The sequence below is a fragment of the Pithys albifrons genome, chromosome 27 (genome assembly GCF_047495875.1).
Source record: "Pithys albifrons albifrons isolate INPA30051 chromosome 27, PitAlb_v1, whole genome shotgun sequence".
Classification (NCBI taxonomy): domain Eukaryota; kingdom Metazoa; phylum Chordata; class Aves; order Passeriformes; family Thamnophilidae; genus Pithys; species Pithys albifrons.
Window position 1 is genome coordinate 50,872 of NC_092484.1, and position 12,389 is coordinate 63,260.

Genomic DNA, 12,389 nt, shown 5'->3' on the forward strand with positions numbered 1-12,389 from the left:
GCTGAGCGCCCCAGTGGCCGGTGTGCCCCCCACGCTCCAGGTGTCCCCAGCCCGGGTGTCCCCTTGCCACGTGTGCCCACCCCAAGGGACTCTGGCTGGTGTCCCCACCCCGTCCTGGTGTCCCCACCCCAAGAGATCCCATGGTCACTGTTGCCACCTCAGCTGTGCCCACCCCAGGTGTCCCTCCCCTTGGTGTCTCCACCTCAGATGTCCTCACTGCAGGAGACACCATGGCCAGTGTCACCACCCCTGGTTTCCTCAAGTCAAGGGACCCAAAGATTGGTGTCCCCACCCCAAAGGACCCAACGACAGGTGTCCCCATGCCCCAGGTGTCCCCATGCCCCAGGTGTCCCCATGCCAAGGGACATAAAGACAAGTGTCCCTGTCCCAGGTGTCCCTTGCCAAGCATCACCATCCCAGGCATCCCCTCCCGGGGGGTCCCCACCCCAAGTGACCCACCCCCACGTGTCCCCACGCCAAACATCTCAACACCAAGTGTCCCCTTAGCCAGATGTCCCCACCCCACATGGCCCGGTGCCCCAGAGCCCCTCAGGTGGGGGGGTGTGTTCCGTGGGCTGTGCGTGTGCCCACGGTGGGGGGAGTGTGAGCCAAGGGGACCCTGCCCGTCGTGTGCCCCCAGCCCTGTCCCTCCCTCTGGCCGGTCCCCGTCCCGGTCCCGGGGCAGGGTAAGAACTGTCCGAGGCGGCGGCGGGGGAGTCGCCTCCGGTAACCGGGTGTTTATTGGGCCGCGGGTACAGCCCGCGGGCGGCCGCATGCATGGCCGCGGGGGGGGCTCCCGCCGCCCCCCGCCCTATTTACAGCCTGCCACCCCCTGGGGACCTGTCACCTCCGGGGACCTGCCACCCCGCCGCGACCCACCGACCCTGGTGGGTGCCGGGCAGGGGTGGCACCAAAAGGGCACCCTTTGCCAGCAGAGAGTGGGTTCGGTGGGGACCCCCCAGCCCCAGCGGTGTCCCCCCACCCAGGCTGTGCTTTCTGGGGGGTGCTGGGGGAGGGATGGATGAACACCCCCCAAACTGGCACCGGGCAGGGATTGACCCCAGTCTGGGGGCTGAGTGTGCCCCATGCCCAGATAACACACACACTTGGGGGGTCTCCACCCCCCCGCACCCCAAACGTTCACCACGTTCCATCACCACAACCAACGCACCCCGGTGGCACCCCTGGTGACCCCAGAGGGCTGGCAGCACCCAGGAGCCCCCCAGGGTGCCCCTGCCGGGCCGAGGGGCTGCGGGGTGGGGGTCACAGCCCGGTGCCCATGTCCATGCGTCCATCCTGCTGCCCCCCAGGGATCCCCTCCCAGGGTGCTGCGGGCCCTGAGTCCAGCCTGGGGAGGGGACACGATGGATGGACCCCCCTGGCACGTGGGGCAAAGCAGCCGGAGCGCAGGGCACTGCCCCACGCCAGCTGGGGACACCCCCAAACCCTCTCCGGGGGCACCCAGGGGATGCCTGTCCCCCCCTCACCCACGCAGCACCTCACCCCGCGCCCGCAGCTCCTGCCCGGCCGCCCCTCCCTGCGCCCATCAGTGTCCTGGCGAGGGGGGCACACGCAGGGTGGGACCCTACTTCCCCGAGGGAGTCCGCTCCACGCCGTAGCGCAGGAGGTGCTGCAGGTCCGTCAGTGCCCGCGGGGTGCCCGGGGCGCGGGGGGCACGGGGGGCCGTCCCGTGCCGCCCGTAGGCGCCCGCCGTGGCCTCGCCGCTGTTGAACGTGTGGTTCCTCTTGAGGTGGGCGCCCGGGCGGCCCGTGCCGTTGTTGGCGTTGAAGTTCAGCTGCTCGGGGTGCCAGGGCGGCCCCTCGGTAAAGTCCCCGCTGTCCCCGCTGGGCGCCGAGACCACGCGCCGGCGCTCGGGGCTGGGGTGGGGCGTGCTGCCCAAATCGCCGTACGAGCTGCGCGGTGGGCGCCGGGCACCGGCGGGTGGGTGCTGCCGGGGGCGGGGACCCTCCTGGGGGTCCCGAGCCCAGTGCCCGTCACCTGAGGAGTCGCTGAGTTCGGCCTCCAGCTCCTGGTCCACCAGGATGGCGTGGCAGGAGAGGGGGATGCCTCGCGGCGGGCGGCCCGAGCCGCCGTGCCCTCGCCCGGCGCCGGCCGTGCCAGAGCCCCCAGGGTCCCGCAAAGCCGCGTTGATGATGTTGTGACTCTGCTCCCAGGTGCAGTTCTGGAGGGCTCCGGGGCAGCGCTTCTGCTGCAGCGGGGTTTGCTCCGGCGTGGGCAGCACCCCCGAGTCCAGGTCGTGCTGGGCGACCTTGCCCAGCTCCTTGGGCCACCCGTTGGGCATGAGCGGGGCCAGCAAGGCGCCACGTGCCCGCCGCTCGCCCAGCCGGCTGACGCTCACCACCGACTCGCTGTGCGCCAGGATCGTCTCCTTGTCCTTGCGCCGCGCCAGCTCCTTCCGATCGCGGTGCCCGATGAACCAGCAGACGCTGAAGCCGGAGATGACGGCGCCGATGACGAAGGCGGCGACGGACGAGATCACCAGCAGGTTCACCGACACCAGCCCGTCCGGCTCGTCCACGAAACTCTCCGTCACCAGCCCTGCGCGGGGGGACATGTCATGGGCCCTGTGGGTGCCACCACCCTGTCCCCAGGGCCCCTCCCGGCCCCGCACTCACCCTCACACTCGCCCAGGTGGGACGTGCTGCCACCAGCGATGTCCTGCTCAAAGGCCACCCTGGGGGTGCAAATGGGGGGGTCAGTGTGTCCCAAATGGCCTGGGAGAGTCTCCAGCTCCCTCCAGGGAGTGATGAGTTTGCTGGGGCTCAGCGGCTGGGGAGTCACTGTGCCCATTCTGTGCCCCCCAGTGTCCCCCAGGCCTGGCAGCATTACCTGGCACTGGGCTCGAGGAAGATGCAGGAGCCCTCAGGTGTCCAGCCACAGTAGGGATCCCGACTCCCGAGGCAGTTCCTGGCAGGGGGCAGAGACATTGGGATCAGCCCTGATGGGAGGGAACAACACCCTGACCCCACAAGGGACCCAGCGCTGTGCTGGGCCTGGTTCCCCAGCCACATTCCCAGCCATGCCAAGCTCTTCCCAGCTGGATCCTGGCACAGGGTGAATTCCTGGGGTGTGAAGGGGATGTGAACCCCCCTGTTCCTCACACACCCCCCAGCGAGACCTGCCCACCCCAGGCACACTCACTTCATGCAGCCTGAGTGCTGCTGGCAGCGAGCCACGGGCACCTTGGCCACGCAGGGGGGGAAGGCCAGGAGCAGGACTCCTGCTGCCTTGTCCAGCTCCAGCCCCAGGAGCCGCCGCTCGTCCTCCGTGTCCCGGCCACACCTGCGGGCACGACAGAGCTCAGTGGGCCCCAGCCCTGTCCAGCTTAGGCTGGTCCAGAAGAGGTTACCTCACCCATTCCCCCACCCTTGCATCCCCCTGTCCCATCCATCCATCCATCCATCCATCCATCCATCCATCCATCCATCCATCCATCCATCCATCCATCCACACATCCATCCATCCATCCATCCATCCATCCATCCATCCATCCATCCATCCATCCATCCATCCATCCATCCACCCATCCATCCACACATCCCTCCCTCCCTCCCTCCCTCCCTCCCTCCCTCCCTCCATCCATGCATCCCTCCACCCATCCATCTGACCACCTCCAGCCCCCAGTCCCCTCTCCCCCTCCCAGCACCCACCTCCCAGGGTGATAGGTCTCAAACTCCTCCAGGAACACGCTCTGGCTGCCAGGGGCAGTGGGGACAGCACTGCTGGTGGCATTGGGCAGGATGAGGAACTTGAGGACAGTGCCAGTGCTGGAGCCCAGGAACACCACGGTGTGGTTGCCCCATGGCCCTGCCGTGTTGTCCACCACGATCTTGCGGAGCTGGTACCTGTGGGGTGGGGATGGAGCAGGAGCTGGAGTGTATGGGAGTGTGTGTGGGAGTGTGTGTGCCCCAGGGAGGGCAGGGAATCAATCCCCAGGGAGTGTGAGGGGCTCTGCAGATCCCAGATCCTGGCCAGAACCCAGCCAGACCCATCCCAGATCCCACCCAAAACCTATACCAGATCCCAGTCAGCATCCTGCCCAGATCTAGCTCAGATTCCCTCCAGATCCCAGCTGGCATCCAGCTCAGATCCCACTAAGGAACCAGCTCAGATCCCTCAATCACTCAGCAGGATCCCAGCTGGTCCCCATCCCATGTCCCCATCCCAGTCTCATGTCCCTGTCCCCAGCTCTGGGACCTGTCCCCATCCCCATTCCCATCCCCGTGTCCCTGTTCCCATTCCCATCCCATGTCCCCATTTCCATTCCCATCCCTGTATCCCTGTTCCCATTCCCATTCTGTGTCTCCATCCCTGCTCGCCCTCAGCTGCCCTGCAGGCAGGAGGCTGCAGCCCGAGAGCTCCGCTTGATTAATTCCCCATCAAGCAGCAATTAAGGCAGATTTAATTAGGACGAGACAATCTTGACTGCAAAGTGTATGAGATTTATCAGCTCTCCCGGCGCTCCCAGTGCTGGCACACACATGCAAGAACAGCATGGGAACCTCCAGCAAGCATTCCCAGTGCCTCCCAGTGCCCCCAGTGCCCCCCAGTGCCCCCACTGCCCGGGCACCCACCGGGTCATGGTGCGCAGGATCCAGGGGACGTTGCCCAGCGCTGGCACCGCCTCGTCCATCAGTGGGTGTGTCTTGACGAAGTTGAGGATCTCGTCGGGGAAGGCGCTGGAGGAGTTGTAGCGCATCCCGGGGGCCGCGCAGCACCCGGGCCTGGGATGGCACAGCTCAGCGGGCACCACTCCTGGCACTGTCCCCAGCCCCTGTCCCCTCCCACTGATCTCCCTGCAGGTGGTTGTCCCTTTCCCCATCATCACCCCCATCATCATCCACATCCATGTGCTCCTCCCCACCACCCTCTCTGTGGGTACCAGCACTGCTCATTCCTATCCCCATCTCTGTCCCCACCATCATCCATGTCCCTGTCTCCATCCCCACCACCCTCCCTGTGGGTACCAGCACTGCTCATTCCTGTCCCCATCATCATCCTCATCATCGTCCATGCCTTTGACCCCATCCCTGTCACTTTTCCTGCAGGGATCCAGCCTGGATTCCACACAGATCCCAGCTTAGATCCTCCTAAGGAACCAGCCAATCACCCCCATCACTTGGCAGGATCATCTCTACCCCCCATCCCTGTCCCTGTCCACAACCCTGTCCCCATCCCCATCTCTGACCACAGGGATTCCATCACTCCCATTGCTCCCTGTGGATCCCAGCCCTGGCTGTCCCTGTCCCCATCCCCATCTCTGACCACAGGGATTCCATCACTCCCATTGCTCCCTGTGGATCCCAGCCCTGGCTGTCCCTGTCCCCATCCCCATCTCTGACCACAGGGATTCCATCACTCCCATTGCTCCCTGTGGATCCCAGCCCTGGCTGTCCCTGTCCCCATCCCCATCTCTGACCACAGGGATTCCATCACTCCCATTGCTCCCTGTGGATCCCAGCCCTGGCTGTGCCTGTCCCCATCCCTGTTCCTTCCTGTGCCCATCCCTGCCCCTCACCGTGGCTTTGGCACCATGTCCTCGGGCACAGGCGTCCAGATGGACTCGGGCGACTTCTGCTCCCGGAACCGTCCCTCGAACACGGCGGCCACCTGGGTCATGTCGAAGGCACAGACGGCGGAGCCGGGAATGCTGTGGGGACACAGACGAACATCTCAGCCCCTCCCACGTCCCTTTGCCTCTCCCACGAGCCCTGGGGGTCTTGGCAGGGCACAGGAGGCTCTGACCTGTTGGCAGGCGTGGAGAACACGGCCAGCACCACGGGGCGCCCGTCCAGCTCCAGGATGTCGGTCACGGCTTGGATGACGTTGAAGTAGAAGTGGGAGTCGCCCGGCACGGAGCAGTTGAGCCGGGCCTTGAGGAAGGAGGTCCACTGCTTCTCCAGCACCCGCTGCGAGCCCCCCATGTCGTTCTTGCACACCCGTGCCACCCGCGACACCACCACCTGCGGGGTGGGCACCATCAGCACCCGTACCCAACCCCCATGGCTGCCCCTGTGCCCCTGTCCCCACCCCAGGGGGGATCACAGAGGGGTGTGGGTTGGAAGGGACCTTAAACACCATCTAGTTCTGGGTGGGACGTGTCCCACCTTCTCCAGGTAGTTGAACTCCATGGCGATCTCCCGGAAGAAGAAGTAGACGTGGCTCCTCCATTCCACAGCGTGCACGAAGTAGGGCTCTGTGGGGACACAGGGTCAGGGATGGCCCAGGGTGGGATGACAGGGGACAGGTGCCATGTCTTGGCATGTGCCCTGGTAGGGACACACCTTTAAACCACTTGGAGTCGTGTTTGACGGTGCGGAGGGTCGGGCTGTTCCCGAGGCTGCGATAAATGACGGCGTCGATGGCCAGGAAATCCGTCACCGTGGCAGTGAAGAGCATCCCCCCTGCACAGGAAGGGGGTGTCAGCAGCGCCAGGGGGCACCGTGCCCGGGGTGACACCGGCGGGGCCACCACTGACCTGTGAACAGGGCCACGTTGGCGTGTTTGGGGTCGTAGGGACACCGGGCCATGCCGCTGATGTTGTCCCCGACGGGCTCCAGCGTGTCCATCTACAGGTGAGACGGGACATGAGGACACATCTGGGCACAGGGAGTGCCCCCTGGTGTCCCTGTTCCGGCAGGTGGCACAGATGGGGTTGAAGACATTGGTGTCACAGACCCTTCCCATGGGTGTCTCCCTCCTGCCTTTGCCCCAAAGTACCCCCAAACCCACCTCTGCCATGGCTGTCCCCCTTTCTTTAATGCCAAAGTACCCCCAAACCCACCTCTGCCAGGGGTGTCCCCCTTTCCTTAACCCCAAAGTACCCCCAAACCCACCTCTGCCATGGGTGTCCCCCTTTCCTTAACCCCAAAGTACCCCCAAACCCACCTCTGCCATGGCTGTCCCCCTTTCCTCAACCACAAAGTACCCCCAAACCCACCTCTGCCATGGGTGTCCCCCTTTTCCTTAACCCCAAAGCACCCCCAAACCCACCTCTGCCATGGGTGTCCCCCTTTCCTTAATGCCAAAGTACCCCCAACCCACCTCTGCCATGGGTGTCCCCCTTTCCTTAATGCCAAAGTACCCCCAAACCCACCTCTGCCATGGCTGTCCCCCTTCTCTTAACCCCAAAACAGCCCCATTAAACCCCTCCCAGGTGTGTCCCTCCTGCTTTCCCTCCAAAGAACCCCAAAACCTCCTCCCACGTGTGTCCCCCTCCTTCCTTCACCCCAAAAATCCCTCCCCATGGGTTCCTCCCTTCTGCCTTCATCCCCAAAGCCCCTCCCCGTGGCTGCCCCCACCCCTTGCCCCCTTGCCCCCCAGGTGTGGTGCCCATCCCGGGGGCAGCTCACGCTGTAGTTGGCGCAGACGGGGTTGAAGGCGTTGGTGCCACACACGAACAGGAGGCTCTCGTTCCTCACCAGCAGCACCTTCACGAAGTTTCGACACTCTGCCTGTGCAGGGGGAGGGGACTGTCACCCCTTGGCACCCAAACCCCCCTCCCCACCCCCAGCCCCGCTCAGACCCCATCACTGCAAAGGGGTGGCTTTGGGGGGGGTGTTCTCACCCCAAAATGACATCTCTGGGAGCTGGGAATAATGGGATTTGTGGCCCCAAATAATTAATGACCAACCTAATTAGCCAAGCAGCCAATAAATCAGAGACACAACGGCTGGCAGGGAGCGGGGAGGGTGACGCTGGGGAGGGGACAGGGTGGCCTTGTCTGTGTGACAGGGGGCACAGAGGGTGCTCAGCCCCCGCCCCGTGTACCTCGTGTTTCCCCTTCATCCGGCAGATGCTGATGTCGTGCTGGTTCGAGCGCCACGTCAGCTTCTGGGGGGGGTAAAAAGCAGTGTAGAGGAGGCAGCAGCACCCCCTGGCACCCCCTGGCACCCCCTGGCACCCCCTGAGACCCCCCAGCACTTACCCGGTGGTAGCGCATCTCCCCGGCCCCGCTGGGCTCCAGGCTGACACGGTACACATTGTCCCTGGGGAGGGGGACAGCAGTGTCACCACCCCCAGCTGGGGTGTGCCCCCCTCAGCGGGGCATGTTGGGGGTGCAGGACCCACCACCCCCACCCCCTGGGAAGGTTTGGGGTGTGGGGTGGGCCATGAGCACCACCAGGGTAAGGACAGCCCTGCTGGAACCCCCCAAACACCCCACGGCAGGTTTTGGGGTGCCCTGGGGTGGGCAGTGGGGTGTTCCCCACCAAAGAGGGTTTGGGGTGCCCACCCCCGGCCAGGGGAGGTTCGGGGGGGCTGGTTCAGACCTGTCCCCGATGAAGAGGGTCCTGTTGACCTTGAGGATGCGCTGGATGTTGAGGCGCTGGGTGCCCCCACCCTCGGGCCCCCCCGGGCGGCTGCTCCCGTGGCCCACGAACACGGCGTAGTGCTTCACATCTGGGGGGCACACGGGGGGCACACGGGGGGCACACGGGGGTCACATGGTGCCACGGCACCCCCATACAGCCCTGGAGACCACCCACACCCAGCCCTGCCCATGGAGGAGCCTCCCTCCTGCCTTCACCCCAAAAATCTCCTCCCGTGGGTACCACCCTCCTGCCTTCACCCCAAAAATCCCCTCCTGTGGGTACTGCCCTCCTGCCTTCACCCCAAAGCACCCCAAAACCCTTCACATGGATGCCCCCCAAAATTACCCCAAGCCCCAGCCCTTGGGTGCCCCTCTCCTGCCTTCACCCCAAAAAATCCTCCATGGGTCCCTCCTTCCTTCCTTCACCCCAAAGCCTCTCAAAATCCTCTCAACAGGTTCCCCCCTCTGCCTTCACCCCAAATCACCCCAAACCCAAACCCTTCCCCTCTCCATGCCAAGCCATGCCCCCCTTGCACCTCAATCCAGCCCCCTGAGCCCCTTGTCCCCAGGTGGGCACTCACAGTCTGGGGGGGCCACAGCGATGGGCCCGGGCTCCTCAGGGAAGGTGCCCCACACTGTCCTCTCAGCCACCAGCAGCAGCAGCAGGACCAGGGGGACACGGGGTGGTGGCCCCATGGTGGCCCCTGCCCTGCGTGGGCACCCACCGGACCTGTGGGCAGGGGCAGGGCTGGGAGGGGCAGCTCCCACCTGGATCCTGGGGGTCCTCCCCCACCCCAAACACCCCAAACCCATCCCCAGTGCTGGGGGGTCTCTGGGTGATGGTGCCAGTGGTGAGGGGCCACCAGAGGATGTGGTGAGGGTGGCCATGGGGGTTGTGTCCTTTCCCAGGGGAAGAATTCCAAAAGTGCCAGGAAAAGTGGCCTCCATGTCCCCATCAAGCCCTCCCAGTGGCTTCACACTGGGCAAACTGGGGCCTTACTGGTGTCGTGTCACCAGCAGCACATGGGGGAGAGAAGACAGCGCTGGTGCCAAGGCAGGGCTGGGGACATGGGGACAGGCAGATATGGAGACATGGGGACAGGAGGACATGGGGACAAGAGGAAAGCCAGATGGATCCTCCCCCCAAAAATGCCATTGGACTGGCTTGGAAAATCCTCAGGGACACACCAGAGTGCCACATGTCATGGCATCCCCCACCCAGACAGCCCCAGTGTCACCACCACCATGCTGGGCCACCATCCCCACCCTGTCACCCGTCCCCGAGGGGCTGGGGCCAGGCTGGGTAATTAACAGCAGGGCAAGGAATTAATTGATCATTAATTCCACAGGAGCGAGAGGGATCGAACCGGCGCCCTCCTGTCACCATGTCCCGAGGGCAGGTGACATTGTGTGGGGCTGGGGGTCCTGGGCCCTGGGCAGTGCCAGTGGGCACACATGTCCCCAACCTCTCTGTAGTGTCACCAGCCCCAGGTAAGACCTGGCACTGTCCCCATCCAGGTCCCCTCTGAGGTGTCACAGCTCCTGGGGACAACCAACACCATTCCCAACCATGTCCCCAGAGTGCCACAGTTCCCAGTGACACCCAACCGTGTCTCCAAAGTCTCAGGGACACCAACTCGATCCCCACAGTGTCACAGCCACAGGGACACTCAACTATATCTGGTGTCACAGCCCCTGGGGGACAACTGACCCCATCCCCACAGAGTCACAACCCCTGGGACATCCAACCATGTCCCCACAGTGTCACAGTTCCCAGTGCCACCCACCTCATCCCCACAGTGTCACAGCCAACTTTGTCCCCATGGTGTCCCCCCAAAGCAGGAAATGAGCCGTTTCAGGCCAGTTTGTCACCCACGTCTCACAGCAGCACCCGAAAGCCACCAAATTTAATGTCCCCAAGCGCCGGAGGAGGAAGGAGGGACCCCAAAAACACCACCCAAGGGAAGGGTCAGTGTCCATCAGTGTCCACCTGAGAATCCACCCACGCCGGGGGGGCCTGGGGGGTGAGGAGGTTGTGCCGCTGCCTCGGGCGCCTCTAACCCCGAGCGGGGCTCTGGTGTCACCGTCCCCAGCCTGTGCGGTGACAGCGAGCGGGGACGGGGTAACCGGAGCCTCCGGCGCCATAAATGCCAGCGATTGTGTGGGAAAAGAAAAGGCAGCGGGAAGAGGGGGGCACGGGGAGGAGGGGGCACGGCACGGAGGGGGGCACGGCACGGAGGGGGGTGACAAACAGGGACCCATTCACGGCGGTGGCGGAGGAGAGGGGACGGTCACCGTACGTGTCCCCAGCGCGGCTCTGGGGAAACCGAGGCAGGGGCTGGGGCCGGGGGGCTGTGCCAGGCTGGGACGGGGGCTGTGCCAGGCTGGGGCGAGGGGCTGTGCCAGGCTGGGACGGGGGCTGTGCCAGGCTGGGGCGGGGGCTGTGCCAGGCTGGGGCGGGGGCTGTGGCAGGCTGGGGACGGGGGCTGTGCCAGGCTGGGGACGGGGGGCTGTGCCAGGCTGGAGGGCTCAGGGCTGGGTGTCCCAGGGCTCAGGAGCCTTGGGAATGTCTCCTGTCCTTGTCCCTGCTCCGTGCCCGTTTCCCCAGCCCAGAGCATGCCCAAAGCTCGGGGGGGCTGCTCGACCTGCCCCCCTCCCGCAGCATCCCCCCGGCCCCAGCGCGGGGGCGGGGACGGGGCAGGAAGGGGCAGCAGCCCCCAGTTTGCCCCCCCTCACCCCAGAGGGACTCTCTGACCCCATAGAGGGGGGTCCGTCTGATGGGGGGCTCCGCTGCCCCTTCCCTTCCCGGGCATGCGATCCCTCCCCCGCGGGGTCCGAACGCCCCCCCAGCACCGCACTGTGCCCACCTGAGCTTCTCCGGCCGCCTCCGCTGGCCCTTTGGCACGGCCACCTCTGTCCCCTCCACTCGCAGGGGGGTCCCGGATGCCCGGGTGGCACAGCTGGGGGTGGGTCCCCCCCGGGGTGAGTCCCCCCCGCTCCAGGACGCCCCGACGGCGCTGGGGGCTCCGGCGTCCCGAAAGCGGCTCAGCTGTCACGGCCCCCCCCGGGACCCCCAGGGCAGGGGGGCCCGTGCCCCCCACCCGCGCCAGGTGGGAAGGTAGGGCTGATGTCACCGTAACCGGAGCCACCACCACCCCCCACGCCGGCAGCTGTCACCGCAGCCGGGACCGGGGGGGCACCGGTGGGACCCCCCGAGCGGCCCCGCGGAGCCCCCACGGAAACTACGGGCACGAAACCCCGCGGGGAGATCCCCCCCAGACCCACAGCAGGGACGGGGGGACGGTGACAGTGGTGTCCCCCCATCCTCACCGGGGCTCCCCCATCCTCGGAAACCCTTTGGAAAGGCACCGGGAAAGAGAGAGGGCACCGGGAAAGGAGGGGGGACATCGGGAAAGGAGAGGGGACATCGGAAAAGGGGGGACACACGGACATGGGAGGGACACTGGGAAGCAGGGGGTGTGAGCCCCAAAATCCCTTAAAATACAACTTGTTTGGGGAATACTCCCCCTGCTATTATCTCAACATCCAACCCCCTTCCCCTTCGATTCCTCCAGTGCTGCATTTTGGGGGTAATTTCCTTCAGAAAGTGCCCGGTGCCAATATGTGATCATTAATTAGATATGCTAACGAGGTCCTTACACACCCTGACATGTCCCAGCCCCCCAAAATGCACCACCCGCTCCCCAGAGCATCCCCACAGGGCCCCATGTCCTCATTGCCATAGAGAGGTCACCAACAGTGCCCTCCAGAACTGTGTGGGGACCTCCCCAGCCCTGCCATGGGAACCCCCAGCCCTGCCATGGGGACCACCCCCCAGCCCTGCCATGGGGACCCCCCCCCCCCCCAGCCCTGCCATGGGGACCCCCAGCCCTGCCATGGGGACCCCCCACAGCCCTGCCATGGGCACCCCCCAGCCCTGCCATGGGGACCACCCCCCAGCCCTGCCATGGGGACCCCCCCCCCCCAGCCCTGCCATGGGGACCCCCCCCCCCAGCCCTGCCATGGGAACCCCCAGCCCTGCCATGGGGACCCCTCC

General features: G+C 65.5%; 1 protein-coding gene and 1 long non-coding RNA gene across 7 annotated transcripts in view; one reads left to right on the forward strand and one right to left on the reverse strand.

Annotated features, from left to right (window-relative positions):
* Positions 1 to 714: 714 nt before the first annotated feature.
* Positions 715 to 12,389, reverse strand: part of SEMA6B (semaphorin 6B) — a 29,661-nt gene continuing 17,986 nt past the window's right edge. For all 6 annotated transcript variants that reach the window (XM_071578217.1, XM_071578215.1, XM_071578211.1 and 3 more), the window contains 16 exons: positions 8,914 to 9,062; positions 8,292 to 8,421; positions 7,949 to 8,009; positions 7,792 to 7,854; positions 7,374 to 7,475; positions 6,500 to 6,590; positions 6,306 to 6,425; positions 6,129 to 6,217; positions 5,767 to 5,984; positions 5,540 to 5,671; positions 4,596 to 4,745; positions 3,672 to 3,866; positions 3,163 to 3,303; positions 2,851 to 2,928; positions 2,637 to 2,695; positions 715 to 2,559 (listed from right to left, as the gene is read on the reverse strand). In XM_071578217.1, the coding sequence (XP_071434318.1) occupies positions 1,586 to 2,559; positions 2,637 to 2,695; positions 2,851 to 2,928; positions 3,163 to 3,303; positions 3,672 to 3,866; positions 4,596 to 4,745; positions 5,540 to 5,671; positions 5,767 to 5,984; positions 6,129 to 6,217; positions 6,306 to 6,425; positions 6,500 to 6,590; positions 7,374 to 7,475; positions 7,792 to 7,854; positions 7,949 to 8,009; positions 8,292 to 8,421; positions 8,914 to 9,028 (2,718 nt within the window). In that variant the 5' untranslated portion in view covers positions 9,029 to 9,062 and the 3' untranslated portion in view covers positions 715 to 1,585. The remainder of the gene's footprint in view (positions 2,560 to 2,636; positions 2,696 to 2,850; positions 2,929 to 3,162; positions 3,304 to 3,671; positions 3,867 to 4,595; positions 4,746 to 5,539; positions 5,672 to 5,766; positions 5,985 to 6,128; positions 6,218 to 6,305; positions 6,426 to 6,499; positions 6,591 to 7,373; positions 7,476 to 7,791; positions 7,855 to 7,948; positions 8,010 to 8,291; positions 8,422 to 8,913; positions 9,063 to 12,389) is intronic.
* Positions 3,602 to 10,510, forward strand: LOC139683269 (uncharacterized). Its single transcript, XR_011699761.1, has 4 exons — positions 3,602 to 5,991; positions 6,138 to 6,209; positions 6,298 to 6,596; positions 7,345 to 10,510. It is a non-coding gene; the product is annotated as an uncharacterized lncRNA (long non-coding RNA).